Genomic DNA, 15,797 nt, shown 5'->3' with positions numbered 1-15,797 from the left:
CTTTATTTCAAGGTCAAGGGAAAGATATTTTTTCTTTTTAAGTGCAAAGCAAAAGAAAAGAAAAAATCCTCCTGATCTCAGACTCTGAGCATTCCTCCTGACTGCCTAACTGTAAGTCAAGCCATGAACTTGTCTATTTAGCAACAGCAGAAAATAATACTGCATAGTTATGTCATTTCAACCTGGTAGATGTATCTGTGCCTGGACATTTAACATAGAATAATTATCCCAAATATCAGGCCTGCTTACTCAGATACACATCTTATTTTGAGGGCATAAAACAGTTTTCCTTCATTAAAGAGATTAACTTTGTATAGTTTGAGGCATAGGCATCTTCTAATCCTGTTATTTCTGGATGTGATTGGAAAAATAAACATTACATTAATCCCCAGACCAGCAAAGAGTTAAAGAAAAAAATTAGGTTCTTTAATTAAAGCTATGCCACCCAGCCGCTTGCACAGCACAGGTAGATCTTTCTGCACACCTGAAAGTCTAAAGGCAAACTGTTAATTTTGTTGCCTGTGTGGGTTTTAGATTATTTGTCACATTCATGCTTGATTATTTCTAGTATCATATCTCCCCAAGAAGTTCTTTATGAGATTGACAGTACAGTGTCAAAAGAGGTTGCCTGTCAGAGACTAAATTACTCTTCTCTGCTCAAGCAAATTCTCTTGCCAACTCATGAAAAAGTGAGTGGTAGTGCAAACCCAAGTCCCCTCCCTTTTATCTATATTTATTAAAGGATTGACATTTCTAATTCTTTGTCAACCAGGTCTTAGCAACATCATTCACCATTTGCCTCCCTCGCATCTCTCCCTACTTTGTATATTCCAAGATAGAAAAGAACAAACACAAAATGTCAGATCTGGATGGAACAATACTCAGTGTTGACTTGGAAGCATTCAGCTCCTAATAGTCTACAAAAGAGCCACTGAAAAGTGCACTGCATTTATTCACCTGCTACTAACATTTCATGGACAGGGCATCTGCAGCAGACAGTGAATGGTCACCTTTTTCTGTGCTGGAGATCTCTTTGCACAACATGGGGGGGGTGGGGGGGTGGTGGGCAGGAGGGGATGGGGAGTAAATAAAAATATTTCCAATCTGGAAATTACAGGGGAAAATACTGTTGCTACTTTGCTACTTCCTGGATGGAAGGTGGTCAACATACCCAACCTCTCTCACACAACACAATCTGAGGGGAACTAAACAGAGGGTGGAGTGGAGACTGCAGCCAGATTCTGTCAAAACCATTGCACAGGAGGGAACTCAGTGGTACTTTTTAGTGGCTTATCCACATAAGAGCTGAAAACCAAGAGAGATTAAGGAAGAAGACCTGCTGTTAAGTCAGCAGCTTGGGTAAAATCACTGTCCTTGGACTGATGCATGTCCCAGTCCCAAGATTATCTCAGATATTATACTGAGATACCCACCACCAAGGTACCACCCACACCTCACTGAGTAAAGGCATAGATGCATGACTAAACTCACTCAAGCTCTGCCTGAATGTACATAAATAATACAAAAGAAAATTAAGAATCACCAGAAATTAGGGAAGACTCCATCATAACTTCTGAGCTCAGTCAATGGCCTGAACGTTTCTTCTCCCCCACAGGGACACACATTGGGTAAGAGCTGTATTCAATGCATTCTGAATGATCATCTCCTTCATACACTGCTTTGAATACATTTTTGAAGTCAGACACTATCACTGGCAATCCTTCAACCTAAAACTGTCACAATTTTATTAATGGAGTGCTATTCTGTGAGCTGTTAATGAGAGTCCTTAATGGGTGCAAGCAGTCACTGGCAGAGGTAAGGATGTGGGGATCCAGGAGGGGGGTCTCTCTGTTTAGCATGTAACCCTGAACAAGTCAGTCCAAGCACCCTCTGATCTGGAAATGCTCAGTGAACAGTCCCCATAATGGGACACTTGTCAGCATTGGTGCTTGGCACCAGTTGACAGTGGATGGGAACTGACTATCTCCATCAGTTTATCACCCTACTGTAAAGCTTTCATACCTTCTCTCTGCGAGTTCTCACAGGCATCTCCTCACAATACTGACTCCTTTTCTCTTTCTTCCACATGGCCAGCTGACTCCTTCCTGTCCCTTGCCCCTCACAACATGACCAGCCAATCCCAACTCTCCTCTCACACACCTAACCCACTCTTTTATAACACTCACCCTTATTGGACACAGCTGTGACCTATTAAGGGCAAGGCTGTTGCTATTTGGTAATTAGTACAGCTGCAACCCCTCAAGGGCAAGATTGCCTTCAGCACTATCTCTATTCTCTTACGATTCATCCCCCCACAGACACTGCCAGGCTGGTTGGGCACAAGGGTCTCAGTTTTCCTGGGACATGGACAGACTAATCAAACATTAATGGTTCAAGAAAATCTTCCTTTTTTTACATGACAATGAGCAAGAATGGGAAAGGATCAATTTCCACTAAAGTGATTCCTAGTAAAGTAAACTGGAGTTGAGTCTTCCACCTGAGAGTCACCTCATCAATTGCAATGGAGAGTCAATGGTAAGACTAAGTCAGTTCTTATTGTGAGGTGAAGGAGAAACAAGGGGAAGGTAGGAAAAACATTTTTCTAGCTCTTTCTCTCTTTCATCTAATTTCTGTCTTTTGAACACTGAAAGATAACCATGCCCTGGAATGACACAAGTGTTTGGTTTTGTTCTGGTATAGATTAATGTTACCATTCCCAGTTGAAAAACTCTTTCAATAGGTAATAGGGCACAGAAACATCATGGTGACTTTGCAGCCTCAGTCCTTGTTATAAAAGCAGAAGAGGTGTTTAGGAGCTCAGTTCTCACAGAAAATCAATGGGAGTTATGTGTCTGGCCTTCTGTGATGTATATCCACCAGGATATATATGCTGCATCTTCAGGCATGCTTTAAAATCATGTTGTCAATCATTGGTGATGATGGAGCATAGAATTCAAAGTCCACCAAGTGCTTTGAAGGACATGTTTGAGCTGCCTTTTGTCTTAACAACAAGTTATATGAAGACCATGGCAATTGCCTTCCTGCTGTGTTTGCATCTCTATTCTGCCAGAATTTTTTCTCTTCTCCTTCACAGTGAACCTATTTTTATTGTTATGTTTTTATCTGTTTGGGGAGATACAATTTGATTTTAACCAAATAGTCATATCTGTCTTGAGGATTTCTGGAAATATCAATTAGGAAAGCAGGCTTTTCTATTTTCCATGGAAGACTAAATACTTAGAGGATGACTACCAATCATGTGCTCGGCTTATGAAAGTAATGCAGAAAGGAATTTCTGTTTTTCCAAAGAACCTGCAAGGCAGTTGTCTCCAGCTGCATTCCTGCATTGACTCTTCACTACATTCTCTTTTAGTTTATTATGTATATCTCTGAGGGTTTCCCTCTGTAATGCTCAGGGCTAGAACACACCATCAGGCTCTCTAGTCTGACATTTTGTTGTCAGAGACTCCTATATTTCAGCTAGGCACCTTTTCAGCTGGTGTGTATTTTTCATTAGGTAAACAATCATCTTCTGCAGACACCAGGGAAAGCAATATCCACCCTGTGCTGCGGTAGTTTATCACTCTTAGTGTTAAGAACCTGTACCTCATTTTCAGTTGAGATTCAGTTAGCTTCAGCTCCCAGTCATTCATTCTTGTTTAACTGTCCCTACTATGTTAAAGGGAGCTGTTGTAGCCAGAATATTTTTTCTTTTTTCTTATTTTTTCTGCAAAGGTACTTAGTATCCACAATAACCAAGTTACCTCTTTCTGAAGAGATGAATTGAATAATTTATTTTTCTATGTGGAAAAAAACTAAAAATCCTTACTTTGTAAATAACTCAAGTGCCTTTTTTTTTGTTCTTCCTCCAATTTTACATGCAAATTCCTGTCTCTTCAGTGCTTTATAGACTGGTGATGTGTGGCCACGGTCAGTGTCCCCTGTTACAAGGGTTATAATTTCATGTCTGTATGAAAAAGTATCAACCTCGATTTTCCTTTCACCTTGTCCGTTATAAAGCTACCTTCCAGATGTAAATGTAAGTGCCAATAAAACATGAGACAGTAGGGAACTGGGCCCTAAGGTTAGAAAGACTATATTTGGGTGTCACAAGAGAACATAACTCTGAGTAATGGGATAAAATTAAGCAAGGGAAAATTTAGGCAGACTGGAATGAAATACTTCTTAACTGTGAGGTCTATGAGGTTGTAGAATAATCTTCTGTGGGAATTGATGGAGGCCTAGTTACTTCAGACATTCAGAACTAAACTGGTTAAAGCACTTGAAGATATTCTGTAAGGAATTATCCTGCATTGCCAGAAGGAAGGATTAGATGACCTAGTAGGTCATTTCCATCTCCTCTTTTGGTGATTTTGTTGTACAAAGCCCCATGAACAGGAAATTGTTATCAAAGTTAAGAGATGCCCCTAAACCCTGTTTGTGTAAGAGAAAAAAGAATAAATTACATTTCTTGCTGGTAACTGTGCAGGAATCCTAATCCAGCATTTCTGTGGGTTAGTAAGTGCTACCAGTGCTGCTGGCCACATGCATAGTTTGTGAAAGCAGAAGCATCTGCTAATGGAAAAATGTCAGGAAACTGCAAGTGAATTATGAATAGGATGCCAGAGAAGAGCAGTAGGAAGGGAAAAATAAGAATGGGCCTGACATGCAGAATAGGGTCACGAGCAAGTTATTAGTCAGGAATGGATTGGCCTGTAGTAGAGGAGATGAAACCTGAAGCTGTAGTCATCCATCTGGGAAAACGAGGTGGTTTTATAGGCTTTTGTGTATGGCCATTGATTCACATAATGATATTACCAATTGGAATCATAATTAAGATGAAATCAGAGCCAGGGGCTTTGCTAAAGGTTGCATGGACTCACAACAAGCCAAACCTCTGCAGAAATGTATAGATGGATGAGCAGTCTAGGAGAGACAACTGTCAGAAGAATATTGGTAAGAAACAACTTAGAGAAGGATCACACAATTCTAAGGTCATTAAGTTCCTCCTTTGATTTGTGTGTGTGTGCTTTAATGTGATTTGTTCCTAAAACAGGTCTCAACTCATAACAGATTGTGTTTCCTTAATTATTGCTCTTATACATTGATCTGCAAGAGGAATCACAAAACAACTCATTGCTTATTATTTCTGTTGCTTAATTTTTACATTTGTCTCTTCTCCTAATCTTTCTAAATTTAGCTGCAAATAAATGCAAACTGTAGCTTCCTGTTCTGGGTTCACCTGGGAGGGAGAAGGTAATTTCCTTCATAGCAGCCTGTATGATGCTGTAGTTTGGATTTTTTACTCAGACATTGTTAGCAAACTTGAGTTTTGGCTATTGTCAAGCAGTGCTTGAACAGCATCAGAGCTTTTTCTTTTTTCCCACTCTGTCTGTGCCTACTACTAGGAAAAGGTTGGGAGAGGACACAGCTGGAACATCAGAACCAAATTGCAGGGAATATATGGTAGGGAATACACCAAATAGAGAGGTGTACTCCCTACCATATAATACTATGCTCAGCATAATAGTTGAGAATAGAGGAAGAAAAGGGAAAGGGTGTCCTCTGCTTCAACTGGTTGGGCATTGGTCTGCTTGGAAAGGTGGTGAGTGATTACAGAATTTGTATTTCTCCTCTTTATTTTATTTATTAATCTGTCTTTGTCTCAACCCATGAGTTTTCTAATTTTTGATCTTCCTGTTCTCCTCCCCTTCATGTTGATAAAGGGGAGTGAATGAGAGGCTGTTTGAGTGTTTAGCAGCTAGCCAGGGTCAAATCAATACAGTGTCTTCTCATCATTAAAGATAAAAAGGTAAAAAAAGAGTCAGACAGGGTTTTACCACTTAAAACTCCTACCTTCTGCTTGCTGTAGCAGCCATTCTGAAAACACATTTGATCACTCCAAAATGCATCATAGCACTTACATGTGCGCCCCAGTTCCTAGGTGACTCAGTTTTTACCTTTTCCTCAGAATTTGTTTAATAAGAAAGAAAATTTGTGAATAAACATGTTTCATTTTCTTTATGTGATCAAGCACTTTCAAAATACCTTAGGTTCTCTTGTTCTAATTTCACAATTCCATTTTTTCCTTGTAAGCAACCTAAATTGTGACAGCCTCTACATCTCACTGGCTGTTGCAGACATTGTGGCCTCCTCTGAAACACACATCATCCTCCCATCTGCTGGCATCTCTCACACAAGGGAACAGGAGACACATCACAGTGTCCAAGCTGGGCTGCTTAACGTTGTCAGACACTCAGCTGGAAATACACTCCTGGCAGTGGGCAGGGTAGAGTGAGGAGTTTCAAACTCTGTTCTTGAGAGGCAACAGAGACATCTTCCTATAAATGTCTTCCTACAGCCCACTTGCTCATCAGGAAAAACCTAGGATCAACATTTGTATCCCCGATGAAACATTCAATTTATTACAGTTAGATCCGTCAAAAGCTTTTCAGGATGTGTGGTATGCATCTACTTCTCTAGATCAGTGGGTTAGCCAAGCATGTTTTTTTCCCTATTTATAGCTTCTGTTATAATATAATATGTATATAATATAATATAATATGGTATATTTTAATTAATTTTTACTTCTCTGGCTGTACTGAAAGTGTTTACATTCCAAAATTATTCTTCTGAGAACAGTGTTACATTTAGATGACATTCTAACATTTTTCTAGCCATGAAAGCAGTAGGATAAGCAGCATGGGGAGGTAAGTAGTAGGTTCATCATTACTTCAGCAAACTCTTTTTAAATAGCCGTATTTGAAAGCAAACAACAAAAATCCCCTTAGGCATATGGATTGAAATAAAAAGATAATTTGCCACCAGGTGTCAGTAGCAGTTCTTTTATTGTAATGGAAGGCTTAATATCAAGACTGAAAAGGTAGAAGCTGAGACAAGGTAGTCACAAAATTAAAAGCATTTTTTAAATGCTGTTCAGACCAGGAATTTAAAAATGATTGAGGGAATTTCTCTTCCTGCCGGAACAGGGTAATAACAAAGAAGATACTATTGGTGTATAAAATTGTCTTTGCCCTCCATTTCCTACTAAATCATTGTGGGTTTGTTTCCAAATTACAAGGATTATCCTTTAAAGAAAATGCATCTGTGATCAACCCATGCAAAAATTTGCTGGTACGTGGTCAGTCATGTTTGCTTCTTGTCTGGTCACCTCCACTCTGCTCTACCTACTAATAACATTCTTCTTCCAAGAAGACAAACTTAAAGACAGACTTTCTTGCTGTCTTGATCTTACTGGGCAATAGAGTAGTGAGAATAACCTGGTTATCCCAGTTTTGCGGCAGTCATAAGATACTGTTTTCAATTTTTATGTCCAAGATAAACTTTTAGTTTGCTCTTTTCATGACTGCAGGGAGACTTCCCTTGGTTGTTACAGTGCCATAATTAAAATGTGGCTTGATGTCTCTAATTTTAAGCCCCCAGAGACTTTACCTATTCAGGAGGCAAAGATTTACTGTGGTATCTAAAGAGAGACGTCACCACTCCCCAGCTCTGCTAACACAGCCTGGTGTGAAACATATGACACATTATCATGCGTCATAGATACATCTTTACCATATTAATATCTTTATCAGTGATCTGGATGAAAGGATCAGGTGCTCCTCAGTCACCTTTTTGGACAATACCAAGTTGGGCAGGAGTGCTGATCTGCTGGAGGGCAGGAAAATTCTGGAGAGGGATTTGGGCAGACTGAATTGATGGGCCGAGGCCAATTGTATGAGGTTCAATGCGGCCAGGTGACAGGTCCTGCACCTGGGTCACAACAACCCCATGCAGTGCTACAGGCTGTTGGAAGAATGGCTGGAAAACTGACTGGCACTAAAGTACATGGGGATGTTGGTTGACAGCCAGCTGAAAGTAAGCCAGTAGTGTGTCCAGCTGGCCAAGAGGGCTGATGGTATCCTGACCTGCATCGGCAATAGTGTGGCCACCAGACTAGGGGAGAGATTGTCCCTCTCTTCTTAGCATTGCTGAGGCCGTCCCTTGAAACCTCTGTTCAGTTTTGGGCCCCTCACTTCAAGAAAGTAATTGAGGTACTGGAGTGCATCCAGAGAAGAGAGACAGAGCTGGTGAAGGGTCTGGACCACAAACCTTATGAGTAGCGGCTGGGGGTTTTAACCTGGAGAAGGGGAGGCTCAAGGTAGGACCTTATTGCTCTCTACAACTACCTAAAAGGAGGTTGCAGTGAGGTGGGTGTTGGTCTCTTCTGCCGGTCATCAAGCAATAGGACAGGAGGGAATGGATTCAAGCTGTTTAGGGGAGGCTTCAATTGGATGTTGTGAAAAATTTCTTCACTGAAAGGGTGGTCAAGCCCTGGAGCTGGCTGCCCAGGGAAATGGTTGAGTTGCCAGCTCTGAAGGTATTTAAAGGATTTTCAAATGTGTAAGGATACAGTTTAGTGCTTAGACTTGGCAGTGCTATATTAGTAGTGGGACTCAATAATCTTAAAGGTTCTTCCCAACCTATATAATTCTGTGATTGTGTGGGAGATGCATCCAAAAAATATGTGTGCACCTGCTGCAAGCTAATTCCTTTATTTATGGAGTGATTCCAGTGCTCCTTTGTAGGGGCTTCTATGCTCTGTGGGGAGCATGCGTACACCAACACAACAAAATGGAAGTCAGATCATGCTCCCTGATCTGGGACAAGTAGATCTGCACATCAGAACTGCTCAGGGTGGTATTTAAGTGTGGTGGTCTTAAAATATATGTCCCTGGGGTCAGAACCAAGGGATTCTTGAACAGTAGTCCTGCTGATCAGGCTTTATGATTTTAGCAAAATAATTTTCTTCCTAGACATCAGTTGCATTGTCTGATGTCTCTGGGTTATCACAAGGGAATTTGTGAAAGTTTATAAAAATTTGGGCTCTTTAATCCATCTAGCACTGGTTTCTCTTTCAGAAGATATGTATAAACAGAAGATAAATATGTGGACAACTGGCCTGGATTGCATTCTGTACCTGAATTTCACCATATGGAAAGTGGAGAAAATGACACTGACTATCTTCCTAAAGTAGTCAGTTACAAGATCTGTTATCAAAATTTCAAGAATAACAGGAAGATCACTAATGACAGTTGAAGCAGAATTTTAGGTAGGAAATGATGTGATGCTCCCAGCCACCATATTTGCCTTATTTTTATTGCTCATTTTACATATGTGATTTGTTTTGAGAACCAAAATAAAGTGAGAAAGGAGTTTGCAACAAAGACAAAGGCTGGTGTGGATATAATTTCTAGGAAAGTTGATTCAAGAAAGAGAAGAGAAGCTTCGGACTCTGGGAAACGGACCATCAGGAAAAAATCTGCAAGTAAACTATTAGTGCCTGAAAGCACCAGACTCTGTATATTCATTTTCATGTAGGGTTGGACACTAAGCTTTAACATAGAGGGTCCCTTTTCTCAGTCAGATTGCAGACTGGAGCCCCCTGGGCTGATGTGTCCCAAGCACCAGAACAAACTTTGGGAGAGCCTGGAAAAGGTTTAAATTTGCTGAGGTGTAGCAAGCCCCTTAAAGTGGATTTGGGGATTTGGAGATGCAGCTCCTCCTCTATCCAGAGTAGCACTGGATAGATTTTTGTAAAAGGTTTTGGAGTCTGACTGTGCCAGACCCTTGTTTCTGATGGTTATGTTTGTTTAAGTTAGACCTCTGAGTTTGTAACAATGGAATAATTTCAGGACAATTAACACAATGCTTTTGTCTGAGCTGAAGGTCAAAGGATTAATGTGGTTTTATCTATAAAGCATTTTTAAAAGCTAATTAAGAATCATCCAGTTTGCTCTGTACTAAAGACTGAGGACATTTCATATTAGACGACTCTTGATCCTCTGCAGCAGCAGAGGGGGCGGGGTGGGGAGAGAGAGAGAGAAATACAGGGGAGAGAATTGGAGAAAGAGTGAGCTGGCATGCAAATAAATATATCACAGGGATGCAGTTAATGAAGTGCAATAAAAAAACCTCCATTCCGGTAGCAGTAGAGATAAAATTGTCTCTTGGACCAAAGGACCAATCTAAAATATTAATCTGAAAATATATTCAGTATTTGCAATTACAAGCATTCCTTGTTAGGAGAGATGGAGAGGAATATAGAGAAGTGCTTCTCTCAGAACATTATTTTAGAGATGTTTTTATCACTTAGTGCTTTCAGAGCACCTCTTCTCTCTCTCTCTCGAGCCTGACAGCCTGTCCATGCCACCATTCCTCCATAGGGAATGCCTGGTTAATGGGCCTCCAGCCAGACATGAGTCTTCTGGGAGAAAGTGTGCAAGGGTGTGGAGCAGCAGTGGGACTTGGGCGCAAGGAGGACCTCGGAGCAGAAGGAGCTGCCCACTGGGGTGGGGATGAGTGTGGGTGGCAGTGAGAAGGCAGCTTGCCCTGAAATACCTCGGCTTCATGGATTACAAAGGTCAGGGGACCCAAAATGCGACACAAACCAGAGACATTCAGAGGCAATGCAAGAGTTTGAAAACCAGGGTGAGGAGTTTGTGCTCAATGCAATGGCCTCTGCCTAGCCTTTTAAAGGGAAAAGGTAAGAAAACTGGAAGGTGTTTTTTGCTTTTGGATGCTTATGTACTCCGCTGATTCAAATGTTCTGAGGTTGATTTTCAGTGTCCAAATTATGTAAAGATATCGAGGTGCCTCATTTCAAAACTGGGCTATGCGCTACTATTCTGTTGATCAAATATGGCAATTATTTCAGGCTTAAAACATATTAGGGATAACAATGGGTGCTGCCAAAGGTAGAAAGTCCATATGCATTCAAAGAACAAGCTGAAAGAGGAATAACAGCAACACGTGCAGCTAGAATACATTATGAATTACCATCCTCTTACACAAAGGCTAGTAAACTCCAAAAATGCAGAAACTTACAGAGCTAATAAAAGGGACAGAAATGTGCAGATATCTTGGTTTGTCTAATTTGTGTCTTTCTAGCATTAGGCTACAAAGGATGACTCACTGGATTTAGCAACTGCTTGTGAAGATGAACATATTAATAACTTCATGCTGCAACTCTGCCATAAAATGTAATCTTTTACAATTCTGTATTCTCAAGTGAAATACAAGCTTAGGACCAGAATAAAATGACAAAAGATTTTTGAATTGTTAGCTTATGTTCTTTTTAAACCTGTGTTTATGCATTAAAATATGCAACTTAACTAGTAAAAGAATATTCTCTTTCATCCCTATCCCTTCCCCAGTGTGTACAACTCCCTACTATAAAAGACATATTTAAATATGGGGCTACCGAGATAGTTGCCCCAGGTAATCTGTGCATTTTTATGTTTTCCCAAATATAAATTACTTATTTCTTCCCATCCATAATCGCTTGAATAAGAAAACTTATGCAGTCCACATATGATTCAGTGGGAAAGAAACCAGTTGCTTATTGAAATTTGTATATGTAAATCACAATATTAGTAAACAATGGAGAAGTCAACTTCAACTTCTGATAACATTCAACAGATTTAAATAATTAGAAAACAGAATGCAAGGTTTGCCTTGAGGACATAGTAAATATAGCCCTGAATATTTACATATTATTTTGAATCTTTCTCTCTGGCTATAGGCATTGCACAAATCTACAGAAAGGTTAATCTGACTACTTGAGGGCTTGTAGAATGTTATATAGAAAGTGACAGATAAAGCATCAATTGGAATCAGTGTTTCTAGATATTCAGATTGTGATCAACCACTGAACATTTTGTTTCTCCTTGATTTTAATGAGACAGTTTTGCAGGCTGTGTCATTTACTGAGACACTTTTGCATGTCCACATTAAATATACTTGCAGATTTACTGAAATAATGGGGAAGAAAAATACAGCTTTTTTAGTGCAGACAAGACCCAAATTGCTGATTTCTAATCTTATTGAAACATTTATATTTCCATGCATCAAAAAATCAATTAGGTTTAGGATATTCACTAATTTAAACTTTTAAAAAATTCTTTTCTGGGCATGAGTAAAAATTCAGAAAATAACCATCTATTTTTAAATGGTAATATTTCCGTTTATGACTTTAAAAAAATCTGTATTTTTAAAATAATTCATGGAAAAATATTTACTCTCCTTTCAGTCTTTGCCATGTAGCTTTTCAAATTATGCTCTTGATAAATTTAGTGTATGAGTGAAAGCAGTGTTTGTAATTGATTTTTAAATGTATTTATATTTACACATTCTATTTGTAAAAGTCTCAAGATCATAGAACAGGAAATTGCATATATCATATATACAGATATATAATATAATATAATATAATATAATATAATATAATATAATATAATATAATATAATATAATATAATATAATATAATATAATATAATTAATATAATATAATATAATATAATATAATATAATATAATATAATATAATATAATATAATATACACACTGTGATATCTCTCTCTCTCTCTCTCTCTCTCTCTCTCTCTCTCTCCACTTGGATTCTTGAATGATAATGAGCTACATACACCCTTATCTCAAATCCTTAAAACTTGAAAGTGATTACACTAAATAGTCAGATATCATTCAGAGAAAGTCAGAGTTCAATTTCTTACCTGCTTTTTTAATTTCAGGGACAGATGTCTTCTCATGAGCTTTCTCCTTTTTTCCTGTTTTTTCTAAGATTTAATTAAAGAGAGTAATTTGATGTGCTAGAACTCTGAATCATACACTCAAATATGCAGTCATCCAACTCCTGGTGGGCTCATACTGAAAAAAATATTACTTATTTGGGAGTTCAGATTATTCCCTTAAAACAGTTGCACCCAACTAGCCACAGAGCAATCAGCTGAGAATGAAAATTAATCAGTATGCATCAACTATGGATGATTTGGACGCTCAATAATTCATCAAAAGTTAGGCAAAAATCATCAGTGCATGAATGTGGCAGCTTCTAACTTAAGTTCCAGTGGCAATAAGATTATTAAAAAATAATGAATGACTTAAATATTTTGCATGAAGCAACACCTTAGTGGATTTTAGATTCTTTCTGAGAATGTATGAGTGGAACATTATTTAGATGGATATCATGACTTTGCAGTTTGGTCACTGTAAGTCTCAATTGTGATTGTATAAAATAAACAGATCTACCCCACCTTCAGAAACTGATGTGCAATCGAGTGATATCTTCCCTGAATTTTGTATATTGCAGTATAACTATGTCCTGTTAAATATGGACTCCATTAAATTGTTTTAAAAGCCCATGGATGGCCACCAAACAGGACATTTCATTTGTCAGAAAATAAGTTTAGGTAATATTGGATGCTGAACATATTGGACACATAAGACATTAGATACAGAAGAAGTAGAAACATGCAAATAATGACTGAGCAACCAAGAGAAGTACAATGCAGTCAGTAGCATAGGATTAACCTAACAGAAAACAATGGGAAATGAGCCAGAAGTGTGAGTAAAAGCTGAATGAGGCCAGTAAGAAATGTTTCCAAACCATACCTTTCACCTTAGTTTCAGTCATAGTCTTCTTTTCATCACTCTTTTTCTTCTCCTCTTTTCTCTCTAAAAATAGAAATAGAAGTTCAGCTGGCTACTTTTACACAGAAACACACAAACAACCATGTATATATGCATGTATGTATAAATGTGTTTGGGATGGGGCATCCACTAACTGCAATATGTTCAAGATTTGACAAGTTGGTCACTTATTGTCAGCAGCTCAGAAATACAGCTTGATACCCAGAGAGTGAATGTGGTGCTAAGGATAAAACTGGAACAAATATGCACGCCAGATTATTACTTAAAAATTAATTGAAGAAACTATGCCCGTTAAGCTGGTGTAACTAAGAGATTATTGTGGTGACTCGAGAGCCATTCACTTGCTGTGCTTCTTTTGTAAGAAAGAACCTGACTGAACGACAGCAAAACTTGCACATGGTACTTGGGAACAAGTGTAGAATGCCATGAAAAGCCTGCATATACAATATACCTTTATTACACTTTTTACTAATTGAATCTTTGAAACTGTCATTACAGGACTTCTCTTATTCATGGAGAATTTTTGTTAAAGCACCATCTACAAAACAACATGACATTATTTCAGATGAATCTGCCTCGATTTTGGCAGTTATTGGGGCAATTATAAAAATAAGGAGAATATTTTTTTAAAAAACAAGCTTAAACAATTTAATTACTTATTTCATGAATGTTTTGAATTATAAAATTGAGAGTTTGGTAAAGGATATGAGAAAGTTATAATTCTTATTTTTTCTTTGGGAAATGAATCCCCTTTTTGATGGGAAAGAATTTAAGAGTATAAGAATAGCTAATCTCAGTGCTTTTTTAATTGTTCATCCATGAAAAGACAAATTTGTTACCTTCAGTTTGTGCTGCATGCTTCAGGTATTGATACCCAAATATAGTTAGTGAAACTATATTTTTCTTTTTGTGATCTTTTACTATTACCAATGTGGATAAGAAACCAAGATTTATTATCTTACAAAAAATAGAACCATAAGACTTTAAGCAAGAGACTTTTCTTTAATTGAAACTATTTAAGGAAGAGGAATATTTTCAAATCCAAGAAACAAATATATTCCTGTCCCTTGCAGAAAACTAACATGAAGATAAAGGAAGCAAAGCAAACCAAACCAAAACAAAAAGCAACTTACTTTTCACTTCTCTAGGTACCACAACAGACTTTTCTTCTGCATGGAAAAAATACATACACACAGGGGGAAAAAATTAGAAATTGTAGAACATTTTACCAAAACTAAAAGATATCTGTGTGTTTGAATTTTGAAAAATTTAAAAATTGCTGTGTTTGTAGAGTACCTGAATTCCACAGTGTTTCTATGATGAATTCATGAATAAAGTTATTTTGCCTATTGTGGAGGCAATGCATTTATCAATATTCAGGGTCTCCTCAAATGATACTTCTGCTGATTTTCTGACAATTGCTTTTAACATCAAACATAATATAGATGTTTGCCACTTCTTTCTTGTTTTAAACAGATTTGTTCAATGCCTTTCTCTCATTTTTATCTTGAGAAAATTATCACATACATTCTGCAGAATGTTTCCCTAAGTTTTATGTGCTTAATTCTTCCTCCTGAAAATCTGAGCACTACACTACACTTAAAGCTACAAATTCCTCTGTGTTCTGAGGTTTCTTAGGTATGTGTAGAGCATCAGAGTAGTGATCATCCTACACTAACTTATTTAGAACTTCATAGTCTTGTATACTTTAATATTCTTGTTATTGCCTATCTCTCTCTCTCTTGCTGACACAGTTCTCCAGAGACTTGTGCTAGGGATTGTGCCTCTCTGGTTGAAATGGAAGTCTCTTCACCTTCAGATTTCACAAAAGCTCTTCCACAGCTCCACTTTCCTGTGCCACCTATGACTCTTCAGTGGATTATTTCCACATGTAATGTGGATCTCCTCTAATTTCTAAAATGTGGTTTAATTACTTGCATAGTCTGCCTGAATTAATCAAACTGTTAAGCATACTAAGTGTGTGTCATTTACTGACAGAGAAGAGGTTCCTTCTGTCTTCCTTCCATGAGACTTTATCAATAGTAATTAGATGTTGAAGTGCGGCTTGGACTTCTGTAATGTCCATTTTTTTTCTGAGTGCCTCAGTTCTGGCAAGTTAGATTGATTTTTTTGGTTTTTTAAATTTCTGGTGCTAGGTGATGCATGAGAATAATTTGTAAGCCCAAGGTCCTTACAACAAGATTCTCTTTAATCCGAGACCATTTCTGCCTTTGAACTTGCAGCATTTTGCATGCCTCTGGGGCCCAGAAAAACCACATGAAATCTGC

The 15,797-nt window shown here is 38.1% G+C and overlaps 1 protein-coding gene across 1 annotated transcript in view; it reads right to left on the bottom strand.

Moving 5' to 3' along the window:
• Nucleotides 1-15,797, bottom strand: part of TRDN (triadin) — a 272,472-nt gene that overhangs the window by 97,883 nt on the left and 158,792 nt on the right. The window contains 2 exon segments of the mRNA XM_058019925.1: nucleotides 12,573-12,635; nucleotides 13,471-13,533. Of these exon segments, the coding sequence (XP_057875908.1) occupies nucleotides 12,573-12,635; nucleotides 13,471-13,533 (126 nt within the window).

The sequence above is a fragment of the Melospiza georgiana genome, chromosome 3 (genome assembly GCF_028018845.1).
Source record: "Melospiza georgiana isolate bMelGeo1 chromosome 3, bMelGeo1.pri, whole genome shotgun sequence".
In the NCBI taxonomy this organism is placed as follows: Eukaryota; Metazoa; Chordata; class Aves; order Passeriformes; family Passerellidae; genus Melospiza; species Melospiza georgiana.
The sequence above is the reverse complement of the archived record's forward strand: the minus strand, read 5'-3'. Positions and strand labels throughout refer to the sequence as shown.